At 36.1% G+C, this 22,226-nt stretch overlaps 1 protein-coding gene across 8 annotated transcripts in view; it reads right to left on the bottom strand.

The window, feature by feature from the left end:
* PTPRD (protein tyrosine phosphatase receptor type D) overlaps positions 1-22,226 on the bottom strand; it is a 934,659-nt gene that overhangs the window by 114,210 nt on the left and 798,223 nt on the right. For 5 of the 8 annotated variants that reach the window (XM_072596637.1, XM_072596633.1, XM_072596647.1 and 2 more), the window contains 3 exons: positions 20,589-20,701; positions 12,059-12,097; positions 11,458-11,555 (listed from right to left, as the gene is read on the bottom strand). In XM_072596637.1, coding sequence (XP_072452738.1) covers positions 11,458-11,555; positions 12,059-12,097; positions 20,589-20,701 — 250 coding nt within the window. The remainder of the gene's footprint in view (positions 1-11,457; positions 11,556-12,058; positions 12,098-20,588; positions 20,702-22,226) is intronic. The other 3 variants (XM_072596674.1, XM_072596685.1, XM_072596694.1) reach the window with 1 other exon arrangement.

Below are 22,226 nucleotides of genomic sequence, written 5' to 3'. Positions count from 1 at the left end.
CATTTGCTACAATGCTTTCTCTACCTCAAGGCCATGGAGAGGTGGTAGATTCATCGCAAAAAATCATGGTAAAGTGGAAAATTGCCATGAGAAGAGATTTTATGTCTATTTATCTAATTCTAAATTTTCTTGAGGTGAGAGGGGTGGTATCTTAGGGTTTATTATTTGAAATTCTCTTCAAATAGCATGAATATTAGATGTTAGATTGTTGAACTCATGAGACTATACCTTAAATAATGTGTTGAATCATTCATTTAAATTTGAATAAAACATAAGGTTAATGGTACAGGGATCATGGGAGAAATGAAAGCATGAAGCATGACCATATTCTCTTGCCAAGCCAAAAAAAGGGCAAATGATCTGGCAACTCTAGTGTCCTTTTTCTGTGACTTTTGGCAACTATTTCACTAAATTCCTTGGCAAAATCCTTGGAGATGATTTCACGTATATGAATGTGTGCTTTAAAAAGAAATCCAAAGAGCAAATGTCAGTTGCCATCCCTTTAACAGACTTGTAAAGCTTAATTTATTTCAAGGAATGAATTTTCCTTTCATTATAAATATTATCCACTGGAGTTGATAATCTACCTGCTTATTCTGAGCAGCCAGGCACCTTGCCAGAACATGATTTCAACTTTCTCCAATCCTTGGAGTCACAACTTCAGGCTAACTGTAACCACCAACCACAAAATGTCATGTTAAGAAAAATGAAAATGATATCCAGCATCTCGGACAAAGCCATGGCTAAATATATACGTATTCTTTCCACTCCGTTCTTGTTTCCTTTGTTCTGCCTACTCAACATATTCCAGTTTCCTGATAAACTGGTTTCCAATGCAGAAGCCAACGTCAGTTGATTTGCAACCCTATTCTATCTGGATTGAGTTTTACAATTTCAAGCGTGAGACAAAGCCAGGGTCTAAATCCACTTGTATTAAGCTATTGTGATATACTAGTATGTGTGTGTGTGTGTGTGTGTGTGTGTGAATTCATGTACAGATGTGTGTGATATTTGGAGCAGGGCATTCTACTTTACTGAAAATATTCTTTATTTGGGTCTACAAATTGTGATATTGTCTGTTTTGACTGCCTCGTATGTCTTACTTGCTGTTTCATGGGTCAAAAATATTCTTGGCCAAAAAATTCATCAAGTAACAGAACCTTCTAGGGATGAGCCTCTTTGTTCTTATATGGACTGGTTCTTGGACAAGTTATAATGAAGACTCTACTGTAAGCCCTTCCAGAACAACAGAAACCAACACAGTCCCTTAACCTGCAAGAATCCAGTGTCATCTGTATTGCATGATGAGATAATGGAAAGAAATATTTCAATACTCTAATGGATTTTTATTTCATTGTTGTGAGTATAACCTCCAACACAATCCATAATGAACTTTCCTATAAAGCCCTCTTTCCATCTTATTTCATTTTGTTCCTCATAATGCATACTGAATTCCGGCCAAACTGAATTCCACTTTGCTCTCTGATCTCTTCTTGTACTCTCAAGCCTCCATGAAACCTCTGTGCCTACAATATACTGGCAGTACATCATCATCTTTCAAAATCGTCCTCTGTCTTCATTGGACAGATTATGTTCTGCCAGCTCTATAATGTTTTCCAACTCCCTTCTAGTAAGACTGCTAATGTTCTCTGCTCTTATAAAGAAAAAGACCCACATCTAAGTGCAGGGCTCTACAAGACACTGAAGCAGAAAAAAAAAACAACCCAATATGGTGAGGTCAAATAAATGAGCTGTCTGATTGTTCAGGCTGCCAGAGGTAGTGGAAAATACTTAAATGGAAGTCACAATCCCTGAATGTATATTATTTTAACCTGTTTAAACAACTTGGTTCTCTTCTTTGGACCTTAATCACCTCAGCTGCGACCTGGGCCAAACTTGATGGTATGGAGGCAATGTGAAGCAGAAAGGAAGTTGAATTTGGAAACCAAGAATCTAGAATCAAATACCAGCTCTTCCATTACAAGATGTAACTTTGAGCAAGTGACCTACTTTCTCTGGACTTAAATTTACTATCCTACAAATTAAGGGTAAGGAAGGAAACAAACATTTATTAATGGTCTACTATGTGTCAGGCATTGTGCTAAGTGCTTTACAAATATGATCTCATTTGACACAACCACCTTGAGAAATTATTATCTCCCATTTAACAGTTGAGGAAACTGAGGCAGACTTGCCCAGGGTAACACACCTAGTAAATAAATGTTTGAAGCTGAATTTAAATTCAGGATTTCCTGACTGCAGGTCCAGAGTTCTTTTCACTGGGCTATCTAGCCCCCCTAGGGAGCCTAACTAGATGGCCTAATTCTGCCCAGGTCTTATCCCACTGCAAATCTCTTATAACACTCTGCCTGGGTCCTTATTTTGCTCTAATCATTTACTTATGTACATGTCTTTTGCCTCTAGCAGAGTACAAGCTTTCTGAGGCCAGGGACTATGTATTTTTTTTAAAATCTGTATTACAGGGTCTTACACATAGGGGATGTTAATTTCCTAAATAATGATTGAATTTAGTCACTGGAGGATGTGCAAACATCCCCTTTGTAAATATTAAGGACTTTAAACTGAGCAGCTGCCAAACAGGAATTTGGACAGGCTGAAGAAAAGTACAAAGGATGGAAATAATCTAATTGTAAACATCAAGACATATTAATTGGAAATCAGCGGAAACAAAAATGCTATGCTAGATGACGTGGTCACAAAATTTGAGAAACAATATTAATGAAAAATGTGTTTACAGGAAACTGAAAAATACATATTAGAAAATATTGGGTCTAACAACGTAAAAAAGGTTATAGAGTTCTAACGTGAAAAGACTAGCAAGAATTTTCTTCTTCAGAGAAAATGTATCTCTCTCCCTTCTTTAAAGAAGCGGAACATTGCACATACTGCCAGTCTCAAGTAATATATTATTAGTTAACTTTGCTGAACTGATGCCCCCTTCCCCTTTCTTCTTCCTATTTATCCTTTGTTACTGGGGATGTCTCTTTGGGGAAGGGACAAGAGAAGGATATCCTGGGAAGGGAAAGTTACATAAAAACAAAGCACATTCATTTTTTTAAAAATCATTTCTTTCTTCAAAAAAGCTAGAAAAGTGAAGAAAAACTTCACAAGCATCTCAAGCAGGAGTTATGAATGATGGACACCATTAAGTATACTAACACAGCAGGCATAAAAAAGATGTGGCTTTAACTATGTGGTAGTCATGAACTTTTTTGTAAAAGCTAAATTCTCCAACTGTGATATAAATTTTACATATTAAACTTTGTTTTTTCCTGCCAGAAACTGCTAAGTCTTCCTATTCATGGCATTTCTTCCACTTATTTGTCCTCCTTGTACTAGGCACTTAAGACTATAAAGGACTCCTCTGATGCCTTGTCATGGCGTCTGGATCCAGTGATAGAGCAGGTGTCTTTTGTCTAAGAACCATTCTAGCTAAGCTCAGACAGAATGGATTCCAGAAATTCAGTCACTGGTTCATGATTTCTTTCTTTCCTGAACAAAAGACCATCTCTTAAAGTCATCAAGGAGTTGTGATCTACTGTGCTTGAGAGATTACCCACACTAATGAATGAAAAAAATCCTTGCTATATTAAATTAACTGCTAACCTAGCACAGTGGGATGCCCAAAAGAATTTTTGAAAAATAACAAATTGTTCTATGTAGCAGAAAAGACATGGTATGTCCTCTCAAAGAGGTCCATTCCCTGTCAGAAGAAGTATGAGTTCAAGGGAATTTGAAATACGAAATTCAGAATAATTCTATCCTCATTTTAAGGTCAGAGTTTAGAATGAATGGACCAGTCAAAAGTTGTTGTTAAAGCAGCATTATAATAACTGGCTTACGTTGTGGAATTTCCTACTGTCTCTAATATGTCAAAGGACAGCAAGGAGGGGCAGGGATGGAGGGAGAAGGGATGGAAGGATATACTATTCACTTAATAACTAACTTTTGGAAATAGAGACATTTACCTACTACTTTGTCTTTTTTTATGAAAAATCCTTGAGCTTGGGAGAAAAAAACAGATTACCCAGAGCAGGCATTAAAAAAATGTGGCATTTGTGATTGGTAGAGTCTTTACTCAGCCTCTGTATGGATGGCCACCCTGAAGAGCTTATATTTGAAAATATAAACACAAAGACCACAGGAACCGCAACTCTCTTGGTATTCTATATACTATCTGGATTACAAAACGTGGCCCTAAGAGTGATGGCTTCTGGGATTTGAAATGGTCTTCTAGTACACTTCATTAAAGACAACCCCCAACACAACCCCCGCTTCCACCCACCCTTCTTTCTTCCTTGGGAAAATGGCAATGCTCTGTTGTGTGGTCACTGCTTTAGTCATAAAGCATTTTTGTCCTGTATATAGTGAAAAATTCAATGTTTACCATTGGGAATGGTGAGACTAGCTCATGGGGAAAAAGAAATACTTTCTTAGCATTTCATAGGAAAACCTCAGGTTTTTCCCATGGATAGTCATGTGGTGAAAATTAGTAGCTGTGATTTCTTCATGGTAATTTTCTGCATATGTGTTATTGTTCTAGTTAAAGATTTAGACTATAGGAATCTGTCCTCAGGCCAAATTGAGAAATAAGCTATATACATTCTAGTCTAGAGCAAAACACCAGGACTGAATAAGCCAAGGATCTTTTCTAGCTCTCCATGTTTCGTCTGTGAGTCTCAATGTGTTTTATTATTCATAGGGAAAATAATACATCTTTTTCTTCAACTTGCCTCCCTGGGATGTTGTGAAGACCAATCAGATAGGAACAGTAAGACGGTTTAAGCTTGTCAGAGAAAGCTACTGAACAAACACCCGCTGTTATTAAAACAGAAAGACAAGGGAACAGTGCTGTGAACATTACAAATAAGAGACTTCATTATCATCTGGAGAGACAACAGTTGAGAAATGCTTGCCTTGAGTAAGGGAGAAAATTATTAGCACGTTCAGAATGCTAACTGGTAGGAGACATAGGAGTTTATTTTCAGTTATCTTCAAGATCAAAGATAATTCATACCCATAGAGTTTAGTAAAGAAGTTATGCCTGTGTTTTAGAATGTGAACACAGTAACTTAAAGATACCCTTCAGAGCCTTCTAGAGTGCTGCAGAGGTCTTCTTTCTTTTGACAATGGAAGACTTCAATAAACTACATCTTCGCATTACAGCTGTCAAAGCTGAACATGCTCTCTTCCTCTGCAAATTTTCCTAAACACTTTGCCTAGAGTTCTCCCTTATACCTTTTCCACTTTACTTTGTTACAGCTATCTTTGTCATGTCATATCCTGAACTACTGCAATAGCTTTTAAATGGTTGCCTTGACTCAGTTCTAGCTCTGCTCAGGTCCATTCTTCATTGAGATGGCAAAGTGATTTTCCTCAAGCACAGATTTGACCACGTAACTCCCCTACTCAATGAAATTCAGTGGTTCCCCATTGCCTCAGTCAAACTGAGACCTGGGAAACACTTTATCTTAAAAAGCCCATCTCTATCTCCATATCTCATGACCTATATCTTGCCACTGGACCCAGATGGCTCTGCAGGAGAGAATGAGGCTGGTGACTTTGCACAGCCCCACCTCACTTAAATCCAATTCACTTGCACACCATGGCATCACCTTCCTGAGGTCACGGTTCTCTTTGAGAATGAAGAACAAACCACAACAACTTTCAAGAACTGAGAGAAGGCCAGTCTGGTTGGACTACACAGTATCGGAAGGGGAAAAATTGGATAATGAAGGAACCAAGCTATTACAAGTGAAAAGATAGTGGGGGAAAGTCTGGGATGATTTCAGAGCCAAAAAGAAGATATTGTATTTTAACCTAGAGGCAATAGGGAGCCACTTGAGTTTATGGAGTAGATGAATAATATGGTCAGAGCTGTGTTTAAGGAAAATAACCTTGATAGTCATGCAAAATATGGACTGGAATCAGGAAAGGAATTGAGTCAGGAAGTCAATAGGTCCATTGGAACTAAAATATAGCATCTACAGTATTGTTGCAACCATTCCTAACCACCCCTTACAACTTTTCTTGTCTGGGAAAATGCATCCCAGGTGCCAGCTTGGGATGGCATGAATGCATCTCCCCCAATGTCACAATGGGAACAGGGGTTCTCAAAGAACATTTAAGGCTCTGGAGAATCACCTTAACATAAGCTCTCCTCCAATGATGAGCCATTATTTACACAGCCATTTGTATGGTAGAGTAATGGAGCTTAGGAAATTTGGAAGTTCCTAAGCTAATCACTCCTTTTGTCTTCAGGCCAACTTGCATCCAGGAAAAGTGGATGCTCCCAGGTATGAAAACAACCATTTTTATCTGCATGAGGCAAAGCCCTTTTCTAAATTCATTGTTCCCCAGAAGATTCAAAATGGGGAACAAAAGAAAGTTACCTCGAAAGTAGCTGGGATAGGAAAAAGAGGTTAGTAGCTAGGTTTCAGGCCTGCATCCCTGTTATGTTTTGGAACCAGAACTGAAATTCAGGTTTTGAGATGTCCAAATGTGACAATTTTCCAATCAAACTGGTCAAAATATGCCCATTCATCAGTGTAATATCATTTGACCAAGAGACTAAAGCCAAACATGAAGGGATGAAGAAAATGTCTCAACACATTTACATGTGCATTCTCCTTTCCTTGACCTTAATAAAAAAAAAAAAATCTCTTTCGCACATCCTCCCCTGACACTTATTCCTCTTAGCAGTAGGCTGGTACAGATTAGTAGTCAGTTCCAGTTCAATGATTTGACAATGGGCGATGCACTGTACTTTTGAAGCTAAGTCTACTTTGCCATTTATCCAGTGTAGCAGATTTAACACTTTCAGATTATAAAAGGGCATTTTTCCTCACACATTTTCTTTGACTCATAAGGTAACTTAAATTATTTCAAAATTTTCAAGATTTCAGGGGTTTATTTAATTTCCTCCCTTTCTTTCATTAGAGTAATGGCAGAAATTTTTTTTATAGCTAAAATTCATGGCTTCCTGTAAATAATCTACTAGTCATCAAACATTAAGGAATTTCTCTAAATCCTTTAAGAATGTGCACTAATATTTTAGAAATTAATATTTTAAAATATGCCCTATCTCTGCCCTCCCAACCCTCACCAGCAAAAATCAATCTATAATTTTCCTTAGGAAACTGTATTATCTTCTAGTGATTCAGTATTTTACCAGTCCAGGTACTACTTCCACTGAAAGAGATCTTCCCTTGGTATATTAGCCAGGTTTGGTCCTCAAACTAAAGGTGTCTCTTTTGTTTCTATGCCTGTACTCAAAACCTTCTTTCTCATTTTGATGGGGAATGACATAGCTTGTGTTCCCCTAGAACAGCTCCCTAGAACTAAGCGTGGAATCTGGGGATGATGTCACTGGAGACAGTAAGGCATACCAGTATCTGATTCCCTAGTAATTATAGCTAGAAGGTTTTAGATTTGACCTAAGACCTCTGACCTAAAATTTAAACACATTTCCTCTTATTCTGGGCTCAAGATTAATGAAAATAGTTTTTGAAATATTATCTATTATTTTGGTTCCCAAATCAGCATCAAATTTAGTAACAAATATCCAGGGGAGGGGGGAAGCTGGTGAATGTTTTATAATGAACTCAAAAAAAAAATTGGGATCCACTTTTAGTTTAGTCTGCATTAATATTTTGTCTATCACTTTCTTAAATCTAGAACACTAACAAAATAATATATCAATGCATTGATTTATAGCATTTTGTAATTTCCAAGTGGTAAATACTCACACTAAAAATTTAACATTCGGCTTGCCCTGGTGTGAACTGTCTTCAGCCCACCCCAGCACCTAGCCAATAATGTTGTCGTTGTGGTTCTGGGTGTGTGCTTTCATCAGTGAGTCCTTCAATGAAAGCAGATCAGCAAAAATTCTTGTCATTTAGAACTTAGTTGCCTGGGGGCACTGAGAGTTTAAGTGACTTGCCCAGGATCACAGAGCCAGTTTGTGTTAGGGATGGCACTTGAACCTAGTTTATCATTATTGAGAATGAGTTTTCTCTCTATAGTAAAATTCCATCTCTCAATAATGATTGTGTTAAACAAAATATAGGTGTTGGAAAATAATAAAATATCTATTTTTGGTCTTTTCTCCACTCGGAATTACAAACAAAAACTACTTCTACTTTATTTAAACAAATGATGGTAAGATGGCTCCTTCCTAGTTCAGAACTGTAACCTAATGCATGGTGTGGGATCTCTAATCTCAGTATCATTGATAAATATGACACTTAAATATCACTTACAAGGACATTTTGTTATAGCACAGTCTTTGCATCCAGAGAGGAAGCACTTTAATCGCAGGTCATCATGATGATGAACAAGAAAGAGCCTTTGAAGGCTACCTAGTGTCAATGACTACTAGGGGAGCATTTAGACCATGGATCACTAACACTGTAAGTCATAACAACTTTCAAGGAGTACTTCTTAAGTTCAATGAATGACATTAGGGTATCTTTACAGGTGGAATTTTCTGATGAGTTATAAGTTATTATATTAGAAGGAGGCAATTTATCATGCTTAATAGGAACTGTCACCTACTCTGTGTTGATAAGATGGATATAAAATTATGCTCTGTGATATCATCAAATATTTATACAAACCTCTAGAGCATTGGAGGGGAAGAGAATTTAGAGATTACCTAATGGAATCCACTGATTTCTTAGATAAGAAAACTGTAAATCAGAGCAGGGAAGGGACTTGCCAAAGGTCCCATTACAAGTTAATGGTAGATATAGCATTAGAAACCTGATCTCCTTCTTTCCAGAACAGGGTTTCTTCTATGGTAGCAGGTTGTGGAGAAGGATTCCATGGGATAATCATAGAGAATAAAAATCCCTCTTCCATGTAACTTATCACATGGATAACAAAGATAAGAATAATAACAATGGAATTATGTATCAATTTAGGGTTTTTGAAGCACTTTACAAATCTCTCATTTGATCTTCACAACTGTGGGAGAGGAGGTGCTATTATTATCCCCATTTTACAGAGGTGGAAGCTGATGAAGAGGTTAAGTGATTTGCTCAAACAGGGTCACACGACTAGTAAGGGTCTAAGGCAAATTCAGACTGAGGTCTTGCTGACTCATGGTCCAACCCTCTATCCACTGTGCCCCCTAGCTTTCCACAACTAAAGATTTGTAACTGTACTTTTTTTTTTTTAAAGAAAAGTCCCAATAGCGAAAGATTTTTATGTGAGATACTGAAAAAAAAAATAGAAAGATGCTGATTGGGCAAAAAATTTCAATTAATGAAGAGATAATTCATACTTACGCATGTAGTATTTCTCAAAGGCCTTGCTCTGTCTCCTAAAACCCAATCTATAACCCGAAACTTGAAGCCCCGAGGTACCTAGGAATGACTTTAGCAGTCTATCCTTTTAAGTGCTCCATTAAAATTAAGAGTGAGCAAAGAGAAAAAAGATAAGCAAGAAACCATTTGGGTTAATCAAAACTAATTTATATTTCAATATTGTATTTTTTTTATGTAAATTTCCACTGGATGAAGGGTTTAGAAGGTTTGTGAGGTGTTTTCCTCATATGGATCCTATGTTTTAGGGAGTATAATAACGATGAAGATCTGATAGAAGATAACTTGTACTGTCAGATCATGACTGCCATGAGTGATTATGGAGTTCTTTGGAGTTCAAGACCAGGGATATCCCACTATACTAAGCTGTTCAGTCCTACTAAGAAGAACAAATTGTCTTCTCCAAATTGAAGAACTCTGAAGTGAAATATCCTTCAAGAAAGATGGAGTGCTTTAAAAGTGCAATCTTACTCAAAATATAAACTTTATGTTTTGAAAAAGAATTATTCTTTTACAACAGAGATACTATGAAGCTTTGAAGGGAGAGGAAAATGTTCCCAAGAGACCAATGAAAATGATGCTCCTCTACACCTACTTAGAAGGGAAGAGTCAAGGGACTACCACTGAATGTTGGAAACTTAGCTTTTTTGTTTCCCACAGCAGAGATAATCTTCTCAGTAGACATTGTTTACAAGGAATTCAAGTGCTATTTCAGCAGTCTGAATTCCAGCACTCAAGGTTTATGTTGGTGAATACTCAAGAAGATGAATTAAAGGATAATTATTCAGATTATTAAAGGACTTATTGCATAAAAAAAGATTCCTATATTTAACTATGTTTACAATGGACAATGGAAAAATGGTAAGTCACTGACTTGCTATGTGACTGTGCACAATTCACTTCCCCTAGCTGGATCTTGGCTTTCTCCATAGTAACATAATGAATGTTGTGTTGGATCAGATTCCAACATTTTCTGATAACTCCACAGAAACATAAAATGACTTCTTTCTACCTCTAATTAAAGATATTCTCTAGTGTGTCCTAGCTCTGATATGTCTACTTGTATGATGAGCACATTATTTTATTTCTGTTATCTACTGTTTTCAACTGTCAAATGAGGAGTTTAGACTGATTTTTAAGGTTCCTTCTACCTTTATATCCATGTTTCTACAATTCTAAACATATATGATTACATTTGCAAAAAAAAAAAGTGATATACAACTTATGGGGCACACCATTTCCCGCATGGTATTTTGGCCTAAATATTTTTAAAACTTGTAATATTACCTTACAATTATGGCATTTTCAGTCCATGGAAGACTGACCCAATGTAACAAGATACAACTCCTTTCTATTATATTTTTTCATTTAATGGATATTGAAAAAAACAATGAAACACATTTTCATTAATCATGTATGTGTGTGTGTATATATATACATATATATGTATCTATATATATATGTATCTATATATATATATATAGATACATATATATGTATCTATATATATGTAGGTCCTGGCTCTTACACTTGACATGTATAACTTGGATAAAGTCATTTGAAGTCTTCGTCAGTTTCCTCATGGATGAATTGAGCATCTTAATAGCTGTGCTACCTCACAGGGTTATGAAAATGAAAGCACTTTATAATCCTTAACACTTTATAGAAATATAAGTCATTATTATCAAGGCAATGTTTTGTTGAAATCCAAATAGTACAAGATTAATCAAATTCATTAAATAATCTATCGTGAATGAGAACTTATAACACCTTCTAATGAAAGCAACTAACATGCTGAAGTTAGCACAATCCCTTTCAAAGCTGGTCATTTCATTAGCATTCTTTTATTTCTCTTATTTGCCATTTCTTATGGTGTAATAGTATTATATTACATTCATATATCACAATTTGTTCAGAAATTCCTGATCAATAGGAACCTATTTTTCCCCCATATTTTTAAGCATCTGCTTTATAATAGGTCCTAACATTGCCTAATGATTTGTATAAAAAAACAAAACAAAACACTGAAGGAAGTTATTTTCAGAAATGTGGTCAAAGAAAGAGAAAGTCAGAAGAGTATTACAACGTATCAGAATATTGAAAGTATTACCTCATACTCCTGGGAAAACTTCAGGTTGTCATTAGCTTTCAACCTTTCAATATGATCGGCAAGTTCCAAAATTGGTATGGGAGGATGGCTAGCCATGCCTATCAAAATGAAACAAAGGGACAGGTTTTGAAAACTCAAAGTAAAGATGGATAACAGTTCCAAAATATAGAAAATACAATAGTTAGAAATGGCTAGAAATATGTAAGTAGTTAAGATGTTTTATGTGAGAAAGCAGGCAGACAGTTTGGTTACTCAAAGCAGGACATGCGCTGGAGAGATGAGTTTTGAAGCCAAATGAAAAGTCACCAAGCATGATCCCCAAGCTCACATTCCTGGTGTAAAAGAAAGCATTATTGTGCCATGAATCAATGAGGTTAGCTAGGTGGGGAAAAATGAGACAGTTAGGCCTGATGTCATTTTCTGCTTTGAGTAATAACTTATTTCAAACTCCTTCTCCTGCACTATGTGAGATGGAAATTGCATGGAATTGAATGGTGAAAGGTGAACTTATAAAATAGACACTGAAGAGAGCCTAAAGGGAGGCAGAATAATATTTTAACAAAAGAAAAAAATGAATTATGTATAATCAAGGAAAACTAACTTGAATGAAGGTTACCGGCGTAACCGGAAACACCTGAACCTGCAAAGAAAATGATGGTGTAAATCAAACAAAAGTAGCTTTTTTTGGTCAAAAATGAAATGGAGAAGATGGTACTTAGGAGGGAATGGAGATGGGGATGAGGATGATGAGGATGATGAAGATGAGGATGAGGGTGATTATATATCCAGAGGTCTGGAGGTTTGAGTCTACATTCCGAATAGAACAGGGACATTCTATAATGTTTGCATGTCAATGTTTCATGAAAGCTCGAGGTGACTGACATTCACATGCGACTGTGGACAACAAGAGAAACATGCAGCACTGTTCATAGACAAGAATTCACTGGAGACAAAAATCAGACACCAAACAACTGGACTTTCAAAAATGTTTTCACTCGTAGCAGATTGCAGTGATAGGGGCTAGAGAGTTCTCCTGGCCACATGAAGGGATTGACGAGCTTTGGCCCGAAAGGCTGTTATCAACCCCCAGGGATGCCTACAATCTACTTCAGGTGTAAACATCTTTGTCTGTTCATAGAAAACTAGTTGCAAGAAAGTGAGCAAATGAAGGCAGAAGGCACAGAGAAAAAGAAAGGCTAAGGGAGAAAGAGAGGGACAGGGATACAGATGTGGGGCAACTAGTACAGGCTGCCAGCTGACAGTATGCCAGTTTAATGGACTCTTTATTTAAAAAAAAAAGATCCACAAATATATTTGATGATTCCCTCTACCCCCACATCCTTCTGTTCTAAGACCCCAAATGTTTTGTATTTTATTTCTTCCTGATTACTTTTAGTATACATAGGGAGAAAGCACAGCTGGCTACAAAAATCCCAACTAGTATACCCCAGCAAAGCCTTTGAGGTGACAAAAGGAAAAACAGGAATGAGTGAGGGGCTCAAACTGGAAGTCATGTTGACAATTCACTTATGTCACTGTGAATCTCTGGAAGGCATTATTCAATGGAATGTCTACCTGGTACATGTCAACATGACTGGGTGATTACTTTTGAACATTTTCAAAGTTGTCTTACATTTTAATGTCACCCAATAGTGCCCTTATGAAAGGCTATGATCAATTGCCTCTAACATTTTGGTTCTGATAGAATAATTCTGATAGGAATATTTCCCTCCTACAATCGTACATTACTTTATAGTGGTATTGTGAATTGTGGGGTTTCAGTATTAATGAATCTGATGCTATATGGCCAGTCAACCAAGGACTAAGTGGAAGACCCAACCAAAGACAATGTTTTCTGAATGTGGAAGCTTCCACATTGATATTCATACCAACTAATAGACTTGGAGTCCCTTTCTGGAGGGTTCCCATTTAGATGGTACATAGTTGGGCTACAGAAATGTCACTGGATTTGGTGGTGTGACAGTGATACGATACTTAAAGTGATCTCATCCAGATGAAGCACCCCCAGTGGAAAGTATGAAAGTGGAAAGGCACAAAAGACTGTAGGCTTATTCAGATATGGAAGTGGACTGATGAGGACATCCATAACAGTGCTTGAACAGAGAAAATAATAGAGACAAAGATGTTTAGACCTTTTCGAGCGAATCGTGGGAGAGAGTTATTATCATATAAGGACTGAGTGGTAGTTTGGCTAGAGAGGGAGGACACAGAGCCAATCAGGGAGGCGTAGGGGACTGAATTACTGCTCAAAGCTGTAAAAAGTAAAGCCAATTGGAGACGGGAAACAAATTAGTATAACAGTAGTAGAAGACCATAATAATTCATCAACGTTGCGATCAATATATTCACTTCTGGCATGCACTAAAAATGGTTTGACATCATTACTCTTAGGACAATGTTCAGAAAGATTCAAGCATCCCTCTTTCCAAAGAAAGAGGATGGAAAACAAACTGAGGGATCAATGCTTGATGCTTCACCAGGGAAGCTATTTTCCTGTATTAGGCTTAAATCCATCCTTAAATTCAAACTACATCTATGGAATTTATGGTATCATTCTTCACAGGTTCCCCACCCCCTCCAAATTTTACAGATCTGAATTAACTTATCATAATTAGTAGAAACCATTAGAAAAAAATACAATACATTTCTTTGCCTAAGAGACAGAGCCATGTACTTGAAAGAACATTGGATGAAGTTCTTAGTAGCTCTCTTATATTGGTCAAATTACTCCCCTCTCCTGCTCTCCTTCCTATGGATTGATTTTCCTCGTCTGTAAAATGAGAGGGCAGGAATAAATGATCTCTCACATCTTTCCATCTCTAGGACTATTTCACTTTGATTTGAAGTTCAGCCTTTTCCACAAACCCAAATAGGAGAAACAACTGAGACAAAGCCCCACAGATCCTGAGCTGGAAGGCTCCTTTGAAATTTTGTATCTTATTTCCTTTATTTTACAGAGGGGGAAACTTTAAGTGACAAGAAGGAAGTAATTAGACAAGGGAATGGAGGCTAAGAGAGCTTATGATTTGCTCAGAGTCACACAACTACTTATTATCAAACTGGGTTAAGATAGCAGGTCTCCCAGCTCCCAAGTTCAATGTTCCTTCAGTGACTGTTCCTTCTAACATCACTTGGTGCAGTTCAAAGGGTTTAGTTGAGACTATTTTTTAAAAAGTGGCACAAACCAAATCAATTCCTAAAACTCAAAGCCACATTGAAGATATATTATTCCGTTCTCAATTTAAGTCAAAAGACATGTCCCTTAACTTTTATACCTGCAAATGAAGAAGCAACCATATAGATCTTTGAAGAAAAGACTGGACAATATTATCATAATCACAAATTCTATTAAATATTTGAGAGGACAAAGTCAACAGGAAAATGCTTTTAAGGGAGTGCTTAACATGGAATTCTAGACAAGGAACAATTTCTCTAGACAGAAATTGGAATTAAGTTCAAAGGATCTATTTTAGAATACTGTTCACTTGTCTCAAGAAATTCTTCAAGGTTGAATATTTTAATTATTTTGCAGAATAGCCTGCTATAAGTCCATAAGAAAATTAACACCTTTGGACAATTACAAAACTAAAAACTTTCATTACTGGAGCTTATTTGTGGCCCACTGGTATCAGTATTTTGATTAGATTAATCTATCAAGACACTCATACTTGAGGGCTGTATAGCTTTGTAAGGATGGTCAGAGAATATGGCCCAGTGACAAAATCTTCAAGGAATCAAGATTATATGCATGTCATGACGAAGTGCTGAATTAAGACCACAGTGGGGCACAGATTGGGTAATATGAGACTATTGGCACTCCTTTAAAAGAACGGCTCTTGGTTATTTTCAAAAAGTTGCGATGGATTCACATTATTCAAATTGCTTCATTATGTATTATGTCAGAGAATTCATAGGATTTAGAGCTGAGACAATTGGCAGGGAAGTCTGAGGCTATGATGCAAAAAAAAGCTAAATGGTTCATCTGAACCTCAAATTTGTAACCAAAAAACTTATTAATAATTCACCCGATTCTTTTTTATACAGGATGATTTTCTGGGAGGAAAGAAGTTAAGAGATACAGAGGGAAATGTAGGAACATATAAACAAAAATATCAAAATAGCCCATTAGATTAACTAAGCAAAGAAATTTATTTATTAAATGTTTTATTTTGACGTAATTTTGTACAATTTTAAATACTGAATGAAATATTGAACTATATTATGCTTGCAATTATCTCATTGATCTTTTTAAAAAAAATAAAGGGAACCCAATGTATAAGGCAGAATAAGTCTCATATGAATGGATATGTTGACAATTTTATATGGTGGATCTTTATAAAACAGACCTCAAGTACTCCCTAAAAAGATAATTACTGACCTTTTAATGAGAGAAACAGGATAATATGGATTACCGAATTTATGTAAGATTTTGACAATATAAATTTCGAATGAAGAAGGAATATTCTTAAAATTTTCTGAAAGGAGATATAGTGTTTGGTTTCAATGATTACAAAATATGAGTAAGAAACAGTAAGAGACAGGGAGTTCCAGTTTCTCAAAATTATTTGCCTAAGTCTTTGTTCCACAGATACTATGAAAACAAATAAGTTGTTCAAAAGACTTATAAACATGTGATATCAGCATAATTATTATTAAGCTTTGTATTTCTTTTATTTTGAACTGAAAGACAAGCTAGCATTCTCCATGCAATTTAAACACCACATAAATCTCGTATTTATAAACATGAGCCTATTTGGGTCACTGTATATTTTAGCTTTCTTCTATTTCAAAACATCTTTTAGTGACTTCCATAATTATTTTAATTATCATTCATTAATAACAATTTCTTGGAGTGTTGGCTTACTTTGGAAGTAAAGGTTTGTATCATAAATATTTTCTTTAAAGTCAAATAATTCTATCTTCATTCAATTCTAGAAATATTTGTTAAAGTGCCCATTATATACATAGTTTGGGATTGGCAAGGTTAGCTTGTGCTTACAGCATTGGTTTATTTACTAAAACAAACTTAATGGTGAACCAGTTAAAAGTCTAGATATTAAACTATAATGAAGTTATATGAGACTTCTTATTTCTTTCAATGGCATCCTTTGTAAAGGCTTTTTTATCCTCGATCATCCCTGAAGGCCTTACCGATTTACCAACCTTACTTACCGAGTTAATGATTCTAATCAAATATGACCTAGTAAAATACTTGGGGTAGCATGCTAAGTACTGAATTTGCTTTCCCTACGCACCAATTATCATAGACTTATTATTAATTGTAAATAATTATCTCAACAATCTCTCTGGTGAGAGACAGAATATTTCAAAGTAATAAATGCAATCTGGCAGTCGTTCAGTCTACTTAGTGACATATGAGCCTTAATAAAACAAGTGTCCCTTTTGATGGAGAATACATAAGGGGAGAGGAGATACCTGCCTTGAATGTAAACCAGTGCGCTATTTATCTCATGCTGAGTTTTGGAAAATGAGGTATTAGGTGCTTAGAGCAATACTTGTTCTAATAGTAACTGAAACACTTTATTGAGCTTTTAACTTGGCATCTATCCATTTGCAACTGGAAAGCCATTATTAGCATTTTCACTAGTTCAATTATCACCCAGATACGTGAAAAGGTTCTGTATTAGTAATCCTTCTCCAAGACTAGTATAATTAATTTCAAACAGCTTACTAGTAGCCAGGTCTATTCTCCACCCTTTTGTTTGTGTCTGGTATGTATGTCTGTCCAATGATTTGGGATATTATGTTGAAATATGCATGTCTGGAAAGTATTGGGATATTCAGCTGATGAATCTCAGCAGCAGCCTTTATTCATATTATGTTTCTGTACATGCGATATTCAAATTCATTTTTAACACAATTCAGGCAACATTCAGAATTATTATGATTCCTTCCAGGGCCAATCCCGTCATAGCAACAACAGAAACAAAAATGATGAATGTCTTGTATTCACAAAATTACCATCGTTTAAATGAAATAAAGTTTAGAGAAATTATCAAGTGCTTTCCAGTTCTTCTTAAAGGGATATATTATTTTTATTTTACTTTTCACCATTATTTCTTAGCAATGATGTCTTTCACCTCATCATCCAAAACTGTCCACCAAAGTAGAACTCTGAAGTCTCTAATCTTTAAGAATCAGTGGTCTTTGAGGTTTGAAATCTTCAAATGTTAATTATCTCCTTACTCAATAGTAATAAATATGACAGAGTAGAGAGAACATTCAGGGATTGGCATTTATGCAAACAGGGATTATACATATGCAGCAAAATCTCATTAAGTTGAAATTCTAAGAATTTTATCTCTGAACTCTGTGGATTCAAGAACTTGATATCCCATGTCAACTATGTAGCATACATAAAGGATAAGGTTATCTTTTTGTCCACTAAAGGGCTGATTATTTATCCTTAGAGAAGTAAAGCAACAGTGGCAACACATTCTCTCTCCTCTCTCTCTCTCTCTCTCTCTCTCTCTCTCTCTCTCTCTCTCTCTCTCTCTCTCTCTCCTCCCCCCCTCCCTTTCTCTCTCTCTTTTCCCTTCCTGTGTACCTCCTTCGCTCCTTATTGTCCCCCCCTTTCCCTCCCTTTTTATCCCCCCAAGACAATAGAGATCTTACTCTAAATGGAACAAATACAAGACAGAATATGTGGCAATCAATACTTAGGGGTGATCAGTCAAATGAGATGGCCAAAGGATTCTGGGATGGGGTAGATAGCTTACTCTGGAAAAATGAGAAATGGTAGAGGGCTTTGGATCCCTTACTAAGTGCATAGAACAAATGGGAGAGAGGCATCTGCATCCAAGTGGACTGAAAGGTAAGGAAGATTCCACGTTGTATCTGGAGCAAGAAATGTGCCTGCAGTAAATTTTAAGGACATTGTTGCTTTCTGCCCTGTTTCCTCCTTCCTTTGCCCCAGTGTCCTCTCAAGTACAACCAGAGATGACACTTTAAAAGTACATCCTATCTTTGCTAAGAAAAGCTGCCCTTTTTTTTTTTACTTTGTAAGGGATAATCTAATTTATTACCAACTCACATTCATGTGACAGGTTAAATCTTTAATATTCCCTTTGGGAAGTAGAAGGAATGTTCCCACATCAACTGGGAATACTCAAATGTCAATGGTTTCCTTAGGATTTGGTTGTTTTTGCCAAATCACATGAGGGGAGTGCCAGAAGGGAAAGGAGCATCCTAAGTAAAGGTACTTCTTGGTTCAAGTTTTGAATTTTTGTTAAGCTAACTTGTAATACTGTTCTGCCAACCACCCTTGCTGTGAGCTTCCTGTTTTATTCATCTGAACTGGGACTGCTTCTCTTATCTTCTGTTACTAACTGGCTCTTTCTCCTTCCATTCTGGGTTCTTATCAAGCCTTCTCTTCCTTTTGCTTGGTACCAGATGAGTACAATGATCAGGGGATTAGTGTCCCAGGAAGCTTCTAAAAGAAAGGCAGAGGGAAGCTATCTTTCAAATACATATCATTTGTTTCTCTGTTACTTCATGTCATTCCTAAAGAATGAACAGAGAAGGTGCTTCAAGAGTTCACTTCTTCCCAACAAAGTCAGATGATTACATTAAATTTCAAAGCTTATAATTCTTAGAAGTAACCAAACTGAGAAGCATACCAAATCTATTAACATTACCAGGGAAATGCTTGAAATATTCCGTACTTTCCATAATATAACTTTAAATAATTTTATGATAATGAGCTAAAACTTGCCAATTCTGTATTGATATCATCATGCTTTGTATTCATAAATCTTTTTTAAAAATCAGGGATCTCATAAAGGATATTTTAGGAATATAAACATCCTCTTCCCTTTACTAAATGGATGAAGATATATCTGGCATATCTATATATATAAATGTATATGAAGGTATATCAGGTATATGTATATATATATGTATATCTATATGTGAATGCATGTGTTGCTATTTTCAATAACTTAAAAATTAGATTTCTAATCTCACTAACCAGGATGAAATTTTTAAAAGGTTGATTATTTATCAGATGTTCAAAAGAAATGAACACCCTTAATACCATCTCTCCCTGGTGATAACATGCTGGCATAACTAACTGGTCCCTTAATACAACATTATTAAGTACTTTCAAAATTTCATTTCAATAAATAATTATTTTAATTTTCAGTATTCATCTTATGAAAAAAAGAAAATTTGAAGTGGAAGAGTATCTTTTAAAATGTCTTTAAAATTCAAGGTTATTTGAGTCTATCTGCTTTGATAAATCTGGGTCAAAATTAGATTTGAGGCTTCATACAGCTTTTGCATTCTGAACATGAGTAATTTCTCAGTTATTAAAGATTATAAAAATCTAATTGAATACAGTACTTAAATCATATGTTTGCCTTGTGTATTATCAGCAGATACAAAACTAGTGCCACTCATTTTCTTGAGGCTTTCCTCCCTTCTCTTTCTGTGCCTGGCATTCAATGATTCTTTTTTAGGAAACCAGATGTCTTGGATAACAGAGAGAGACAGAGCTCAAAGACAGATCACTACACCTCCAAACTATTCCTTTGTGGCAATATTGCTTTCATCTGTTGAAGCACTTTAATGCTCTTTGTTTTAAGGGGCAAAGATATTTTCTCATTGTGAGTTACATTTTGTAACTCCAAAGGAAAGCTCTAAGAAATTTTCATTGGTCAATGAGGTTTGGTTTAGGGAATATGAAAAACAAAAGGAAAGAATATATGGGGGATGGAAATTTATGTTTCCCTAAATTTTGCAAATGATGTGTTCACTCATTCTACAGGATGAGACGTACACTTCCTTATAGATTGGTGACACTGTTAATGTCAGTAGTATTTAATATACATTATGCCCCATCATTGCAGCAGGTGCTGTCCTTCAAAACACAAAAAATGAGAAATACCCTACATTCCGGGTAAGGAACAAGGAATGTAATTTCTGTCAGACCTACAGTGGTGGAAATCTCATCAATATTCACATCCGGGAATTGGCCACAAGGCAATGATTCAGGGCAGCAATCTATTTGTGTCTAGAAGCACACGGCTCCCTGAATTCTAAAAGCTTCCAGAGAGACAGCTGTAAGAAAGATAAGTCATCCTTCTTACCTGGTGTTTGAAAATTGAGGCGTCTCAGCTCGACTGGGTCAGTTGGATGATGAGAAGGAACCTCTTTACTATTTGGTATACTGCTTTTTCTAGAATCAGATTCTGCTCTTTTCCTGTATGAATAAAACAATTGTTAAAAATAATATTTTTAAAAGACTTAGATAAATGAAAAAGAATTGCATTTCTTTTCTTTTTAACATTTCTTCACTAACTACCTTTGTTACTATGGGCAAGTCACTACATTTTTCTTCATGTGTTCTCCATTTGTGAAAATCCAAACAAATAAACAATCTTTATCTGACCTCTAAAGTATTTTCAATTCTAGAATTCAACAATCCAACCAATGTACGTGGTATGTGGGATGGGCAATAGGGTGTATGTATACACACATATATATATATTATATACTCATAGCTAAGATAGGAGGGAAGGAGTCACTACATATGCTCCCATTATCCTTTCTCAAACTGTCTCTCCAAAATCTAGTTAGAAGGAGTTTAGCATCCTGTACTATAAAGCTATATAGGAACAGAGCTCTGAGATTCCTCCACCTTTCTAAGTACCAGGCAAAGTAGTGACTAGGTAAAGCTACAATTCTCAACGTTTTTGTCATTCTTTTTTAAGAGTGTATAACAGGACATATAGTGGTGATGTACCTATATTGACAGTCAAATGCATTAAGTGCATTCCTACAATGGCTGTCTTCATTTTTTGAGGAAGAATTGGGTCCACAGAATATTGCCTACTATGCCTCTGATCTTGAGGGATAAATTGCTTTAGTGGTTTATGATGGTAAAGCTAACTGCAATTTATACCGTTAAAGAAACTCCATCATGGAAATGCCAAAGAAAAAGTAATTGCTTCAAGTGGCCGTCTGATCCTCTGCCTCATTAACAGTGCCTAGTTATAAATGTGAGCTTTCAGACAACCCATTTTATCTTTGTTTTAAAAGCTACCCACTGCTTTTATTAAACATCCTTGTTTAAGCTGTCATAATGTAATTTTAACAAACCCATGAACAAGATTTGTCAGATTAGATTCTTAGTCTACTTTATTCAATTGTCCCTGTTTCCCAACTTGAATAAACATAGTGATAGCTATTTTTTCCCTTCAAGGTGGCAGTACATCAAAAGTGTAGCTTGGTGATTAAATACTTCCTTTTTCTCCTAACTCTGCCCTCAACAGTGATTCTCCTCTGATTCTGACAGGCTGACACAGCTCCAGGACTCAGTTGGCAGAGACATGATCAGAGTGTTACCGTATTAACACTGCACATAGCAAAGATACTACAGAATTGGGAACCAGAAATTCTGGGTCTTCCAGGAATGTTTGATCTGACTTTTCAATTGTGGACACTGTTGCCATGACAATAAGATGCCACTCTTTGATGACATATAGTCATTCTCTGATCAGTCACTGATGGATACAGTTAAAGGGCTTCCTTGTTTTCAGTTGTATTTATTTTCTTTGCAGATAGGAGGTCCAGAGGATGAAGAGAGGTGAAGGCACAAAGGGAAGCTGGACTTCCATTGGATTGCTCAAATGCACTGTTTCGTAGGCCACTCCAAATCTGCCTCATTTTTTGTGACTGGGTCCTTTCAGATACCCTCCACTGCCTCCTTGACTGCTTTAATTTAC

Source organism: Notamacropus eugenii, chromosome 1, assembly GCF_028372415.1.
Source record: "Notamacropus eugenii isolate mMacEug1 chromosome 1, mMacEug1.pri_v2, whole genome shotgun sequence".
Lineage (NCBI taxonomy): Eukaryota > Metazoa > Chordata > Mammalia > Diprotodontia > Macropodidae > Notamacropus > Notamacropus eugenii.
Note: the sequence above shows the minus strand (reverse complement) of the source record. Positions and strands in the feature narration are given on the sequence as shown.